We start from the raw sequence: 16724 nt of genomic DNA, 5'->3' as shown, positions 1-16724 counted from the left end.
AACAGGGCCACATGCAAATGTTTTCATGGTTGGTAGACATTAGCCAGTGTCAGAAGATGAAAAATTATTGTAATAACAACAAACTATGTTTGTGCACAAATATGTTTGCACACAGACGCCCCCAGACCAGCTGCCGTTAATCCCTGCCATACGATTTACTGAGCACTCCCCTATGCCACCTCCAGGCCTGGGCTTGGGCCCTAAGGCCTCGGAGACTCTAGGAATACTCTCTGTTTCTGGTGGTCTCATCCCAAGTCATATCAAGCATACTGAAATGTACCCACAGTGCCAATACATTTTTTTCTCGTAAAATGTGTGAACTGAATTTTTTAAAAATTTTGCTTTTGGAATTCTTTGGCTATGAGGATTGTTTCATTAGTAATTCCATGTGATTTCCCCCACACATACTCAGACATTCTTGCAATGCAAGCTTTACAAATGGTTTGCAAATGTAAAGACATTTTCACAAATGTTAAATTTAACTTGCTACCATTGTCATGGTGCTATGGGCAGTCAATATTTATTCATTTCAGTTTTGCTGCTTTTTTTTTTTTTAGAACCAACAAACTAGGTGTTTTTTTTTTTAATTTTTATTGTTATTCAATTACAGTTGTATGCCTTTTCTCCCCTTCCCTCCCCCCCACCCCAGCTGAACAGTTTTGCTGCTTTCAAATTTCCAAGTCAATAGCTTATGTGCTCAGGTCCCTGATGGTTCTGTAGGCCCCTGGAAAGTCTGAAGTTCTGGGTGCCTAAAGTGCTTCCTCAATTAAATGGTGCCGATGAGGCCCCAGAGCTTTATCAGGGAAGGTGATACACATGATTGTTACTCTCAGAGATCCTGAAATTTAGCAGGAAGGTGGACAATTAAAGCTGGAATAATAGGAAAGTGTTATGAGGGTTATCCTAGGTCTTCATAAAGCCCTGGGAGCATAGTCTGAAGGTCAGGGTAGCCTGCCTGTGGAGGTCATGCCTCCTCCGACATCGGAAGGATATGTAGGGGTGGGCGCAGTGGCTGGTGGATGAAGCACCAGGCGTTCTCATCGCGGCCTCTGCTCACCTGGATTGCATGGTTTCCTTCCATAAAATGAGGCTCAGAGAGGTTGCACTGTCTTCATCAGAAAAAAGGGAGACTGAGAATTTCTCATTTGCAGGGTGGTTGTGAAAATGAAATGACTTTGGCGACAGTGCTTTGGCAAACTTTTACATAAAAACGTTAGGCATAGTACTTGCAATATTGTTATCATCCTTTTTAAAGTATATTTCTCCAGGGGTTGCAGACATCTTTGCCTCATTTGGTCTGGACCCAGTTCCCAGGAGACAGAGGCCTGCACAAGGCGTGGGGATAGCGGGGTTTCTGGGGGAATTCAGGCGTCTGGTAACAAGTGAGACCCTCAAGATGCTTGGACATGAGCAATTTCTGTGGCTTGGCTCTTTCTCCCCAGCTGAGGATCAATGGCTCTTACTCTCCAAAGGAACAATTTATTTCCCTCCTTCCTTCACCTGCCTCCCTTCCTCTCTCCCTCTTCCTTCTTTCCTGGGAGTGTCGTCCTTTGCAGAAAGTGCTGCTGCTCCTATGACCATGCGCTCCCTGGGAGCTGCAGGCGGAGACCACTTCCTTCACCCTTGAACGTGCAGCACCCAGCACTGTTAGGCCCACAGTGGGCTCTAAATAAACACCATTAAGTGAATTTAGGAAATGAATGAGTGGACAGCTCTAGTCCTTGTGCTTTTTTTTCAAGCAGTTGTCTTTAGAAACACACATGTCTATTATTTTGATTGTGTAAACATCTAATGTCATGACATGTTTTCATCTCTTAAAATTTACCCATAATTTTTTATTGCATAGAAAGGTTCAAGCCCCATGACAGAAACTGCTAGGTACCTTACAATATCCACCCTTTCTTGGTAAAGATATGACCATATATCCCAGTATCCCATGCAAGTAGGTGTGGTCATATGACCAATTTTGGCCAATGAGATTTAAATAGAAATGTGGTTGACATTTAATGTGGTTGACATTAAATGAGGAAATCTCATTTAAAGAAAAGGAGTCACCTCTTCCCCCTTTTCCCTTTCCGCTGCAGGAATGCAGATAGGAAGGTTGGGGCACCAGCATCATATGAGACTGAGGAGGAGGGCTCCCGCGGGGGGGCGGGGGAGGGGGAGGATAGTGAGCAGGAAGGAGCCTGGGCCAGGTTTGTGGAACAGCCACCCAAGCCCTGGACTGCGGTGCCTACTCTAGACTTATGTGAGAAAAAAAATAAGCCTCTATCTTCTCTGAGCCACTATCATTTTGAATGTTCCTCTTACATTTAGCCAAACTCAATCCTCACAGATAGAGTGGTTCTCAAAAACACACGGGCTCCCTAGATGAATGATCCTTTCCAAAAAAATGGTGAGCAGTGATAGGCAATTTTACATGGGGAGGGGCGGTGTTTTTCCTGCACACGTATCTTCTATGTTCACTGTGCTGGCAGAAGTCTCTGCTGCAGAGCTGTTTACTACAGACCCCGGACAAGATGCGATCTGTCTGAAAAATGCTCAGGATAGAAATTGCTACTTGGTTGCCTCACCAGAAATCCCCTGATTGTTAGGAGAACGAAGTAAGTCCTCTCAGGCCGATCGAAATTATTGAGAATTATTGAGCTGCCAGCTGATTCCCGAAGTAAGCAAATCAAGGATGCAATGATTAGTCCCTGTTATTCATTTCCTTTTTTTAAAAAAATTGTTGTTCTATTACAGTGGCCCCAATTTCCCCCATTGGTCTCCCCTGCCCCCCACACACCCCCAACCCCACAGTCAGTCCCCACCCTGTTGTCCATGTCCATGGGTCATTTATACCTATTCATGAATTAGACCCTTACCCTTCTTTCTCCCCCTACCCCCCTCTCCCCTCCCCTCTGGTCGCTGTCAGTCTGTTCCTGGTTTCCATGCCTCTGGTTCTATTTTTCTCACTTTTTTGTTTTGTTCATTAGGTTCCTCTTATAGGTGAGATCATATGGTATTTGTCCCTCACCGACTGGCTTATTTCACTTAGCATAATGCTCTCCAGATCCATCCACGCTGTCACGAAGGGTAGGAGCTCCTTCTTGGAGAATGTCGGGCAAAAGCCATCAGTCATTACCATGTGAGCGTAATTATCACTGAGCTGCTCTTTCTGACAATATTAGCCAACAAGTTCAGTTGCACAAGTGTGTTCCTCACTAGAGACACTATAATGTCATTGCGAAGTGCCTGGTTCCTGTCTTGTGTATGCGGAGGACTGGCTCTGTCCCGAGAGTGGGAGCAGGTCTTTTGTCATTATGTGTTGAGAGGACAGAGTGTGGGAACCAGCTCTGCTTTAGGACAGGGCAATGTTTACCTGACTTTGGATCAGAGAATGACTTTCTAACCACGACACCAATCGAACTCATAGGGAAAATATAAATTTGATTGCCTAGGTATAAAAAACCCCCCAAAGAATTCTTTATATGAGAAAAGTCATATTAATATTAATACTTTTGTTCAAGCAGAGTATTTTCTAAAAATTCTTCAGAAAATTAATGATGCATTAAACAATGTAGCTACCAGCATGCCCATCGACCTTTTTCTTAAATAATTGCCAACAGTTGAAACTAAATATCTAACATTAAGGGAATGAATAAATTAATGAGTATAGTCATGTAATTGAATAATAGAATAATACCATTCAGCAATTAAAAATGATAACTATTTCTTGATATAGAAAGCTGCTCACCATACACTGAGAAGTGCAAATAACAGGTTCCAAAGCAAGATGGATGATGGGAGCCGATTTGGTAATAAGTAACAAAAGCACTCAGACAGATGATCGAAGGAGGTACACTCCAGTTGTTGGGGGTGGTTTCCTTGGGTGAAATGATTACATATTTTTTATTGTCTTTTTTATTCTTAACTGTCTCTTCAAAAATTTCCTCTGTGAACTATATTAACTCTATAATAAGGATAAGAAGATGTAAGTTATTAAAAGGAAGAATTTCATCTGCCACTATACCACTGCTGTCTGTTTTGATTTGGCTGAGAGCACAGTGAGACTGGCTTTGTAACACATTTTAATAACCCAGGCTTTTCAGTGAGAATATTCACTCTGATGCCTGGACACCTCCTGCCTTTAGAGTTACAGGCTTCTTAGAGATCAAGGTGCCTTTCGCTGATTTTAATGTTCCCTGGTGAGATAAAAGGGTGCATAAAAGGGCCAGCAGTGGAACTGTTGTGCCTGAGACGTGCTTTTCATCACAGAAGACAAGATGTGGGCCAGGACCAGGAATTTGTTAGAAGTAAGTCCCTAAGTTTTGTGGGGGCTGGAGATGGGGAAGAGGTTTCCAATTTTAGACCAGAATCAGGCTGGCAGGATCTTGGTCAGGTGGAGAATTTCTAACTGTGCTAAAAAGCCTGGAGCGCCTGGTTAGTTATTTGAAATGAAATGCGGTTGTTGGAGCTGAGTCACGGAATGTCTTGGAATGAGCTAGAGCTAGAAACATAAATAGAGATGGGGGATGGGGGAGAGAGAGACAGAAAGAAGACAAAGGACAGAGGGGGAGTAAGGAGAGAGAAGTGAAGAAGGAGGAGCAGGAGGGGAAAGAGAAGGAGGAGGCAGCAGAAAGGAGAGGAAAGGACTGGGCAGAGGGAAGGAGAGAAAGGGAGAGAGGAAAAGAGAACCAGAGACAGAGGAGAACAGATGGCCAAGAGACAGAGAGCGAGATGGACCTAGAGGGAGAAGAGGCAAACAGACACAGAGAGGGGGAGGGAGAAAGGGCAGAGGGAGGCAGAGATACGGAGAAGGAGACAAAAGAAATGGAGAGAGCAAAGGACATACCCAGAAAAACAGGCACAAAGAGAGAGAGACACAGAAAAGGCGTGTGGACATACACAGAGCCACAGGCGGACAGGGACGCCCACGATAACCTGCGCTGCTGCAGAACCCGGGCAGTGCTGTTGGTCTGAATGATGCCCATCAGGGCCAGATGGCTGGGACAGCATCTTCTGTGTGTGCCTTTATCCCATAAACTCTGAGCTCTCTCTGTGGTAACAATAAGCGTTTTCAGTGTCAAGTTCTTCCCTCTTTCAATGTGTGCTCCCTCAAGAATCACTAATTTAGCAACAATAAAACGCATCGTGTCTGTCCGAGAATCCTGGGGAGCCAAGTGCAGATTATTAGAGAACGTGTTCCAGCCTGGCCCCTGCCTACAGCCCAGCTAAGCCCCTGCACACACAGCGCCCCAGGGACAGCGCTTCTCAGTGCAAAGGATCAAAGGCGGCAAATAATTAATGAGCCTTTTCTTCCAGAAGAGTCCCTGCAACGATAGCACAACCTGTCAGTGATGCTATCCCTGCTTTTGATGAGCTCAGAACCAGCAGTGGGAGAGAAGAATGGAGGGAAGGGGAGGAGGAGCAGGGAGGGAAGAGGGATGGAAGGGGAGGGCTGCTCAGCGCCAAGCTGAGAAAGGGTCACTTCTGGCAACTCTGGATCCCAGCAGGAAGGAATGGGTCTGGGGAGTGAGGCCAGAGAGAGAAATGTGTGTGTGTGTGTGTGTGTGTCTCTCTCTTTCTCTCTCTCTCTCTCTCTCTCTCTCTCTCTCTCACACACACACACACACACACACACACACACACACACACACACGCTTTGCTTCAAGGCTGGAAAAGGATTTGTCCAAACACTGCTCAGCCACAGCAGTTGGTGAAGGCCAGAGATCTTAGGTCCACCAGCTGCAAACACTCAGGGATATGTTCTGAGAGGATGCACAGAACTGAACTTGGTCCCAGTGGCTCTCCCTGGTTCCTGGTGACCATGCATCCGTCTTCCAGGAAGAGTCTCCTGCATTCCTTTGGGAAACCACTGCACCAGGCTGTCATGGTGAGAGGCGGGGGTCCATGGTGGGCTCATGGACCAGGACTAGCGCACGGGCACATCCCACCCTGCTGCTATTCTGTCTGGTTGAGATGGCATGTGTTAGAGTTGGCTTAGTGAGATCCAGAGTGGGTCCCGGGGCTAGTACTACTGGCTACGGAGGGTGTCTTTCTGCTGGTAGGACCCAGGAACTGTGTCCATACAGATATATCTGAGAATGAAGCCAACCCAGGGAAGAGCAGATCTGAGAGGCAGAGGAAGAATATGTTCTGAGTGCCTGAATTCTCACACTGGATGCCCTAGTCCCCATGGACTTTTCACTTACGTGGGCCAACACAGGCCTTCTTGGCATAAGTCACTCTGAGACGGCTTCTGGCAACTTGTGCCTGACTGGGGCTCATACTTGTGACGACCAACTGTAGAAACACAAAGCTCTTCAGAGCTTTCTACATTCCTGCTTTTCCCACGAGCCCCACCTCATGCAATTTATAAATTGTGTTTCTGACCTTGTCTCACACAGCAGGTGCCACTGACATTCTACCTGTGATAGAACAGGGAACCCTTGTACCCCACCTCCAGTAGCTAAGTCTTTGTTCTCCATGTCTCAGATCCCGTCCTTGATGTCCCCTAGTGTCTTGGCCCTTGCTGGTCATCCCCTTGCCCTCCAGGCTGAAACCCCATCCCCTGACTCAGTTTACTGAGACCTCTTTCTGCGTCCTATTACTATACTCCAAGCACCGCCCCCCCCACTGCCAGACAGGATTTCCTTCCCCCTCTCAATCAGCTGCCCACCGTGGGGGGCGGCCACAGCTGCGAACGCCATCTCTGTCAACCATCAGGGTGCCCTGAGTCAGGAGGCTCAGGACTCACTCTCAGGCCTCACGCCCAGGCAAAGCAGAACTCACTCCCAGGTGTGTGAACCTGGGCCGAGAGACCCTGAGAAATGGCTGGAGGTGGTTCATTTTCCTGTGAGATCCTGACATATCAGCCTGTAAGTCCCATTACCTAGAGACTCAGCAATGCCCTATGCAATCTTGGGCCTGGTTCTAAACATATTCTTCAGTTCTATAAACTGTCTGTGGAATCTTCCAACATATTCTCCCTTTGCCTAAGTCAGCCAAGCTGGTCTTAGATAACTCCGACAGACCCACCTGTCCACCCGTTTGTCCCACCATAGGAGGACCTCTCCTCCTGCACACTCACACCTGCCCCTTCCCATCACAGTAACTCTTTCGTGCCTGGCAACATCCCAAGTTATGAAGCCATGGTTGAGTCCCGGGTTCAGCAATATCAACCCCATTTCAATTCATTTTCTCTCTCTCCCTGCTCCTACTGTTGAAGTCCAAAATGACAGCCGAGTTCCAATGAAGACACCCAAATTTGTCCAACTACCAGACAGTTTGTTAAGCTATAGATTTCCTCATCTAACTACTTATAGAAAGTTTTGTTTTTGGTGTTTAAGTTGCACAGTTCCTTTGCCAGATATCAAGAAGGGAAGGAAGGAAAAAAGAAATGGAAAAACGAAGATCGGCTATTCCAGATTCACATTATTATACAGTTTGGTATTACTTCACACCTTTATCTAGTCCATCTAGTACTTTGGAAAGTTTTTTTGTAAAAGTAAATCCCCTTTTGGTGTAAAGACGGTCTTTTTGATAAATAGTGCTGGGAAAATTAGACACATATGTGCAAAAGGAATGAAATTAGACCACCTTCTTACACCATGCACAAGAATAAACTCAAAATGGATTAAAGACTTCAACGTATGACTTGGAACCATAAAAATACTAGAACAAAACATTGGCAGTAAAATCTCAAACATTTCTTATAGCAGTGATTTTTTCTGATATATCTCCTTGGGCAAGGAACACAAAAGAAAAAAATAAACAAGTGGGACTACATCACTGTACAAAACTTTCACACAGCAGAGGAAACCATCGACAAAATGAAAAGAGAGTCCACTGAATGGGGGAACATATTCACCAATGATATAGGACATCTGATAAGGGGTTAATAGCCAAAATTTATAAAGAACTTAAACAACAACAAAAAGAGCCCCAACCCTACAATCCAATTAAAAAATGGGCAAAGGACCTGAACAGACACTTCTCCAAAGAGGTCATACAGATGGCCAACAGATATATGAAAAGATGCTCAATGGCACTAATCATCAGAGAGATGCAAATTACATCTGCAGTGAGACATCACCTCACACCTGTCAGAATGGCTGTCATCAATAAATCAACAAACAACAAGTGCTGGCGAGGGTGTGGAGAAAAGGGAACCCTCGTGCACTGTTGGTGGGAATGCAGACTAGTGCAGCCACTGTGAAAACAGTATGGAGTTTCCTCAAAAAATTTAAAATGTTTGTAATTGGGTTAATGGTGACAGAAAGAGACGGCCTTGGATGGAGAACACACAATACGATATACAGATGATGTATTATAGAATTGTACACTTGAAACCTATGTAATATCATTAACCAGTGGCACCCCAATAAATTCAATAAAAATGTTTAAACATCCCCTTTTGGGATTGGAAAACAATTTCCGCTGCTTGTCTGCCAGCTTGCTCCATGGTTGAGGGGCTGATGACCATGGAGCATTTTCAGGTGTTTCAAATCAGGAAAATAAGACACATGTTTATTAAAAGTGTGTCTAATACTTGATTATCTGTACCTCAGATGAGACGATTAGATTTTGGAAGAGAAAGATTAATAACTTTCTTTTGCAGAGATAAGTGCGCATTTGGACCTGCCTGCTGATTGTTTACTGTGAAACAATGTACCAACGAGGGCACCTTCTCTTCACCAGCCTTAGATGCACTGCGGATAATGATCACTTAACTAAACCTCGTTATGAAATACCTTCTATCTGAGCACTGGGCAGAGCTTAAAGGAAGACAGAAATTATTGAAGATTTTATTTTTAAACCCTTATCTGAGGATATTTTTATTGATTTGAGAGAGACAGGAAGACAGAGAGAGAGAGAGAGAGAGAGTTTGGTCACCTCCCATACACTTCCCGACTGGGGATTGAACACGAAACCTAGGCATGTGCCCTGACCAGGAATCAAACCCACAACCTCTTGGTTACAGGACGATGCTCCAACAACCTTAGCCACCTGGTCAGGGTGAAGAGTTTTTGGGGGGGCCTGCCATTCATCAGTCGAAAACCCAACCCCGAGAGTCCATTCCTAAATACTAGGCAATGTCTTCCCCTTCCCCCTGACAGATCAGAGTCCACAGAACTTAGCAGAGCACAGACTTTGCAGACTTGTCTTGTTTTCATCCAGAGTCCTCTGCTGCTAATCTGGGCAGTCTTGAGTGAGTTGCTGAACCTCTCTGACTTCTAAGACCTTTATCTGTACACGGAGTTAACCAACGCCCTTCTCACAAAGCTGTGGTAACAATAAAGTAGGTCAAGTGTCTGAGACTCACAGGGCCATCGATGGTGGCTCCTTTTTCTCTCCCTTTGGGGACTGCTCGGTGCTGACAGACACCTCTGGCCATTTGGGGACACAGCCCTGAAGCCGCTCTCCTCCTGGGCAGATCTGCTGCTGGGAATCAGGTGCAGGGGCAGCATCCCCATTTAGCAGGTCCTGTGCCCTGGTGCCTTTGGCTGCCAACTCTAATGACACATATCTCCCACTCACCGAGATCATTAACAAGTTTAATGTAATGGTGGTTTGCTCCTGACAACCAGCCTTCGTAACTAGAAAAGAAAAGCGATTTGTGCCTGCCTCCTGTCTCCGGCTCCAGAGCCACTCACCCACCTGATGGTTTGGTGCTGCAGGGAGTCAGGGTCCGTGGCATTCACCGTCAACAGCATGCTGCCCACAGAGATATTCTCCTGCCTGGTCACCATCATGGGGTTGGGGTAGAAAACCGGACCCTCGTTGACATCCAGCACAGTAATGTGGACAGTCGCTGTGGAGCTGGGGCCATAGGAGACGTCGGGTACCAACGGGTCCTCATTTTCCACTTTGATCAGCAGGGTGTGAAAGGCAGAAATCTCATAGTCCAGAGGCTGGAACACAGAGAGAGGGGCTCAGCACACATGTGTGCCATGAAAAAAAAATGCTTTTGTATCAAGTTGCCCTGACATTCCACGAGCACAGGTGGATGTTTAAGGATGGATCCAGGTTTTGTGGGCTAAGTTTTATGCAGTTTGGGGGTGCTCTTTAAGAAAAAGTGCATGAAACATACAGATACAGAGATCTGGGGCTTCCCTTCTAAGATCTCTTTCAGTCACTCACTGGCAACCTGACAGTAAAAGGCTTCCCACCTGTAACCCGTAACTCCACAACTCCACACCCAAGGGGGGCTCCGGTGGATGAGGGACTGGGAAACCTTGGCTTCGTCAGCTTCATGGTGTCCCTGCCTCTGTCAATGGGAAAGGCAAACCAAAGGCCCATTTCTAATGTTTCCCACTCACTGGCCATGAGCTCTTAGCACTGGGGGCTCCACAGCACTAAAGCACAGGGCCTCCAGGCTCAGGTGAGAGTTTCCCAGTAAGGGGTCATGCAGGGAAAAGAGTTTGGAAGGCTGAGACATGTGGGGTGAAACCACTGGGCTCTTTCAGACACATAGCCACATCTGGGACAGCCCAATGCAATGTGGGACTGTCCTGTTCTCCAGGCCAATGAGGGGGCAACAGTAAACTGCCTGTCACACTGGGTGGGTTTCTACATGTGATTCTGACTGTGACCCAGTCCTCTGCCCAGCCTTGGGCTGCTATTCATGCTGAAGCAATGGACTTGGGTGAAAGCACTATCTTCACTCCCGAATACAAGGAGGATCAAGGTCAAAGTCCTGGCCCTGACATTAGTAACTATAGAACTTATAAAACCATAGGCAATCCCTGCCCCTCTCGGACTCTTAGCCTTCCCATAAATAAAGTCCCATGACAAAGGACTGTTGTAAAGATTAGAGGAGACGACACATGTTGACTGTTTCAGGCAGAGACTGGTCTGGAGTCTGATACAATAACAAGCTGTTAAGATTGTGAGAGAAAAGAATGGAATCAAAATGGCTGGGGAGCCCCTGCCCTCCTGCCTGGCTTTTCATGTTCATTCCCAGGCCCGCATTCCCTGAGCAGAACGCTGGCTGCAGAGTAACCGAGATGTGAACAATGGCACCAAGAGAGGGGAGCAGAGAGAGGGAGGGGGCCACACAGCCAGGGACTGGCTTGCTTTTCTGGAGAGCAGAACCTCTCTAGTGCTCACTTCCATTTGTGCACCACGGTGGGTAACAGTTCTGGTTGTACGATGCCCTGGGCCACCCCCCTGGGGCTGGTAAAACATCAGATCTCTGCTCCAGTTCCCTCTGAGCCTGCCCTGGGTCCACTGGGATTAAGAAGCCCTCTGTAGTCTTGGGCCTCTGACCCTATTGACATGACTTGTCTGGCGCAGGGTCTCTGTGTGAGGGATGGCAGGAAATTGAAAATAAAGTTACAGAGGTTCAACTCAACTAACATTTCATCAAGTGCCAAAGAGGGTGTGGACCACTGTCCTGGAGGGTTTAAAGGCTGGGACAGTGGGGCCACATGGGAAGTTGGGGAGTTGGGGTGTGTTGTCTAGAAGAGGGAGGATTTGGAAGGAATCCAAGAGTGATTTTTAAGTCTGACAGGTTTGGGGGTCAGGGATGCCTGCTATCTTGATGCTTGCTTCTCCTCTGAGGACAAAAGAGAAAACAGACTTAAGATGCAGGGTGGGTTATATTATGCCGGAAGAGTAACTGACATTTTGAAATAAGGTTACAAAGCAACTAAGGGAGTTTCTGACCAGAAGGTTTTAAAGAAGAAACAGGTGCTCATGTGCCAGAACCAGTAGGGTTTGATCATGTAGGGAGGCAGGACTCCCTGGCAAACCACACAATATTGAGACTTCCTCTTGTTCTTCAGTGCACAGGCTGCTGACTGGTTAGGGTGGGACTACGTGCACTGGCTGCCCCATGGCCATGCCCACCCTGCTTATCCCTTGCCCACCTCTTATTGCAAAGGTTTCCTTGCAGCTGAGGGTCGACATGTGTCACCTGGCTAATGACATGTCATGGAAAACTATCTGGGTGACCCATGTAAAAGATATTTTCTTCTCTAATGAGAGGATAGGTACACACAAGAGCCAGCACTCTCTCTCTCTCCCTTTGTCTGTCTATCTGTCTCACTTGCTTGGTTGCCTCTTTGCTTCCTGTCTTGCACTGCAGTACTGGGAAGATGTGATGCCTGGAGCTTTGGCAGCCATTTCATTTCATGAGGAAAAAGCCAGAAGCATCTTCATTGCCCCCTGCTGTCTCTCTGACACCTTGAGTTGCCAGCAAATCCTAGACTGTCCTACCTTAATTTAGTTATGGGGATTATTAAATTATCTTTATTATTTCAGCCACTATCAGCCTGGTAGTTTGTTACCTGCAGCTGAAATTATTCCTAATGGATGCACTAGGTTGCTGGCAAAGTGGAGAGCATGGGGAGCATGGCCAGGCCTGCCTCTACAAGGCTGTTCCGGGGCTCTTACTCCAGTGTGCTAAGAAGCAGGGAGAGCTCAGGGATTTTATAGGGATTCATGTGGATTCATGAAAGGAGGGGAGTCTCCACCCTAACTGTGAAGCACAGGAGGTCCACTCACTAGAAAAACCGAAGGCCAGGCAAAGTGCCAGGCTCCGTGAGCACCTCCTCTCCAGGATGGAAGATGGAAACTTCTCGTCTGGTGGCAGTGCTCATCCACAAGGCTGTGCCCTGTGAATACCAGCGTCACCTGGGCACCTCTCCTTCATGCTCTGATTCAGCAGGTATGGTGTGTTGTGGCCTGCATCTTAACTAGTATTCTAGGTGATTCTTCTACATGCTGACATTCAGCACAGAGCACTGTGCAGACACAAACCCGTGCCAGGAGGGGTGTGTATTTACCCATACTTTGTCTTCCGGTGCGGGCCTGGAAACTGCCTGACGGCTCTCACAGACCCAGGGCTAGCTGCGCAGGACAGTGGGTGGCTGTGTTATTTTATGACTTGCACGGCTTTGAAACTGCAGTGGTGGGTGCAGGAGGGCAGTGTCAGCATCTCTGAACAACTTGGCCTTTGCCTGTGTCATCCAGGAAGAATTGGGAAGACCCAGAGGCTACTCTTCCCAGGCAAACATCTGAGGTTCATTTTGGATGAGGTACTGAAAAGGCCAGGCTTGGGAAAAACCCAGAGTCCTCATGCTCTGGAGCAAGCTGGAAGCTCTGCAAGGTCTCTCTTCTCGATGGCTTCTCCTCCCAGGGTGTTGTGGAACTTTGTGGGTGTAGTTATTTATAGGGCCCCAGTGTTAGCTTGAGTAATGGCCCTCAAGTATGCCTACCATTCTAGTCCCACAAACCTGTGAGTATGTGACCTTACATGGCAAACGGGTCTTTGCCAATATGACTGAGCTAAGGACCTTGCGATGGGGAGATGACCCTGGATTATCCAGGTGGCCCAATATCACAAAGGCCCTTAAAGGAGGGAGGCGGGAAAGTCAAAGGAAGAACTAGATGTGATGATGGAAGCAGAGGGTCGGAGTTAGAGAGATATATAAAGATGCTGTGCTGCTGGCTTTGAAGATACAGGGAGGGCTGTGAGCCGACCAATGAAGGCGGCTGCAGAAGCTGGAACAGATAAGGAAGCTGACCCTCCTGTACCACCTCCAGAAGGAGCCGGTCCTACAATGTGAGCCCTGTGAAGTTGATTCTGGAGCTTTGGCCCCCAAAAGTGTAAGAATAATTTTTTTAAGTCATTCAAACATTAACAAATGTTTTTTTAAGTCACCAAGTTTGTGGTCATTGGTTACAGCAGCCTCAGTACACAGGCTCAAATGCCCATCATTGTTCTACATGATTTTACATATTAAGCTCATGAATTCCCCACAACAGCCCCAAGAGGTGGGTGGTATTATCACCCTCACTTTATGGATGAGGAAACTGAGGCACAGAACACATAGTTAGGTATCTTGGCCAAGGGCAGATGGGGGTAAGCAGCCGTGTTCCTGCTTTGTCCACGGCTACAATTACTATTAATAGGAATACTCTCCGCTTTTGAGGCAGAGGGCTTCACCCACTGGAGAAGAAGCTGTTCCAATGCACGTCCTGGTCCGGCAGGCGCTCTCTCCAGAACTTCCCAGAGAGTGGAAGTGTGTGAAAATCCTTCTCCCAGAACACTGAGACGCCAGTGTTTGGCCACCTCCTCCCTCCCACCCAGCGTTTCTGGAGCGCTTGCAGGAGCCCAGGGCTTGACGTTCATTATCACAGGTTCTCCTTGTTCGCCTGTAACCAGGGAAGGTCGGCAGGAAGGGCAGCGGTGCTCACCAGCGGTTTCACACCAAGAACCAGCCCGTGGGCATAATTATCTCCTGCTTCTAAGAGAGTAACTGAGACTCTGCTGAGAAAGATGAAGAAGAAATATAATAATACCCACGTGGAGCATAGATCCCTAAAAACCTTCAGGTATTCCACTTTTTGCATATCTTTGATAATTCACTATCAAACACATGGAGCTGGGATTTTTTAAGGTAACACATAAGTCTGAGATTTCTGGAACCTGTCAAACAGGTTGTTTTATGACTGTGAGGATACACCTGTAAGCCAAGAACCTCTTTCTTTTTAGTCCCAGGAGGGAGAGACCAGGGCTGACTAGTCTCTCACTCCCCATGCGGCGTGGCCAGGACCCCCTCCCTCTGTGGGCCCTCAGAGTGAGTGCAGAGGGAACAGCCACTGGGAGCCCCCTCACCTTGACAACGGAAAGCATCCCCTCGTTGGTTTGCGGGTTGGTGTGGATTTCGAAGCTCTGGCCAGGGTTTCCATTGATGATGGTGTAGGCAGCCCTCCACGCGCCTGTGGTGGGGTCATCCTTGTCCTCCACTGTCAAGTTGACAATGACTCCCACGGCTCCTTCCTCCACTGTGGCTTGAAACTGCAAACAAAGCAGATGGGTACTATCACTATTTTGGAAAAAAAATCAGAAAGACCATTTATGGAAGTTTTAACCATATGCCTGGTATTGGGTACATTACCATATCATCTCATTTCATGATGAATAATGACAGGAAGACTGTGATGGAGAACAGTGGGGCCTCTTCCCTGTGCCCTTCTCCTGTCTGCCTGAAGGTAGACAGCCACAGGACCCAGGAGAGGGCTGAGCCACAGGGGGATGGGGGTGTGGGTCCCGAGTCACAACACAGAGAGGAGCAGCCTGGTGGCCAGGAACACCTGCCTGAACTGTTGATGAGTGAGCAGCAAACTTCTACTGAGTTTGAGCCATCATACAGTTTTGCTACTGGTATTCTGCAGCCTCACCTGCCCTAAACAGGTTGACCAGATGACCAAAATGCCACAGGTCATCAGTGAAGGGACTGGAGTGGAACGCCCATGGTCTGATCCAGAGCCTCTGCTCAATCGTGTCATGTTCTCCAGTGAAGAAAGCCAATTTCCCCCTTTCCACCCCTTGCACTCAATGAGTGTGACTTTAAAAAGCTATCTTCTAAGGAAACATACAGATTAAATGTTTGAGGCCTTGTTGTACCCATGCTTTTATTGTAATACATCTTAAATACTTGTTGCAAGTAGGTGCAGTAAAAATAAATCAATAAATGAAAAATTGGCTTTCCTATAGATAGAGAACTTCAAAAGCTATTATTAGCACATTCTTATAGATGGAAGCATAAAGTATTGTTTTGGTGTTTACCTCTGACACAGTACAGGTGAATAGTAATCCATTTGCAAATATTTCACAAACAAGTAATACCAATAAGCTGACAAGAAGAAGCAATATCTTGGAATTTCAATTAGTAAGAAAGTGAATCTAGAGACAGTAAGACGATGTCAAAAAGCCCTTGTGTTCAAAGAGACGTAATTTGAGAAATGAGGTTTCGAAAGCAGTGGCTGATTAATTGACTTGCAAATCATTCATCATAAGCCCTAATCTTGATGATTTGGGGGTGGAGAGGGGCCGGGAACTAATTTGTCTCTTGCACCTCGGGCGAACCTGGGTGCGTTGCTTCGCTTCCATACAAGGGGGGCTGGGGAATTCTTAGAGCACATGCGCCAGATGGAAAGTAGCGGGAGTGCAGAGGGGCAGGGAGGTTCCTGTCACATAGATACAGCTCCAGCAGACAATTATTTTGGCCCAGTTCCTCTGATTCTTGTCGAAGTAAGTCCTCTCTTGTATCTTGCCCTGCTCCTCCAGAAACTCATAGAATTCCCAAGCTGGAAATCTAGACCGGTGGTTCTCAGCCCTGCCTGCACATTAGAATCTCTTCAGGCTTTAAAAAAAAACACTTAACCAACCCCCCCAAGAAAAACAAAAACAAAAAAACCTGGGTTCTATGGTCCTATTCCAATTCAGTTGGTCTTGGGTAAGGCCTGGGATTTAGTATTTTCTTAATCTGCAGGCATAATTGTAATATGAAGCTTAGGGTGAGAAGCATGATTGAGTCCAAGTTTAAGGATGACAAGGAGCTGCCAGTGGAAGAGCCAGCCTTGTGTACTGGTGTTGAGGGGCCTGTAGGAAGGAGGGCTGTGCCATCTCCTGCTGTCTGCCATGTGTCCAGGAGGGGGATGTGGTGGCAATATGCTGTCTATTCCTTTCAGATTGCAGATGAAGATATAGGTACAGAGGGGGGAGGACAGAAGAGGTTTATCCAAAGCTGTTTAGTGAACCAAAGGCCAGATCCAAGTCTCCTGGATTCCAATAACCTCTGCTTTCAACACATTCTATTGCTCATGCCCACTCAGGAGCCACATTCCTTATGCCAGTCCTTCACCCTCTGCTGTGGTCCAGACAAGAGGACTAGTTCTCTGTCCCTGCTGATCACAGCAGGCCTCAGCTCATAACCAGTTCTTGTAGC

General features: G+C 47.0%; 1 protein-coding gene across 1 annotated transcript in view; it reads right to left on the bottom strand.

Moving 5' to 3' along the window:
• CDH13 (cadherin 13) overlaps positions 1-16724 on the bottom strand; it is a 1057449-nt gene that overhangs the window by 87221 nt on the left and 953504 nt on the right. Inside the window, exons 9-10 of the mRNA XM_024556040.4 lie at positions 14609-14791; positions 9643-9896 (exon numbers count right to left, since the gene is read on the bottom strand). Coding sequence (XP_024411808.1) covers positions 9643-9896; positions 14609-14791 — 437 coding nt within the window. The remainder of the gene's footprint in view (positions 1-9642; positions 9897-14608; positions 14792-16724) is intronic.

This window comes from Desmodus rotundus, chromosome 12 (genome assembly GCF_022682495.2).
Source record: "Desmodus rotundus isolate HL8 chromosome 12, HLdesRot8A.1, whole genome shotgun sequence".
Lineage (NCBI taxonomy): Eukaryota > Metazoa > Chordata > Mammalia > Chiroptera > Phyllostomidae > Desmodus > Desmodus rotundus.
The sequence above is the reverse complement of the archived record's forward strand: the minus strand, read 5'-3'. Positions and strand labels throughout refer to the sequence as shown.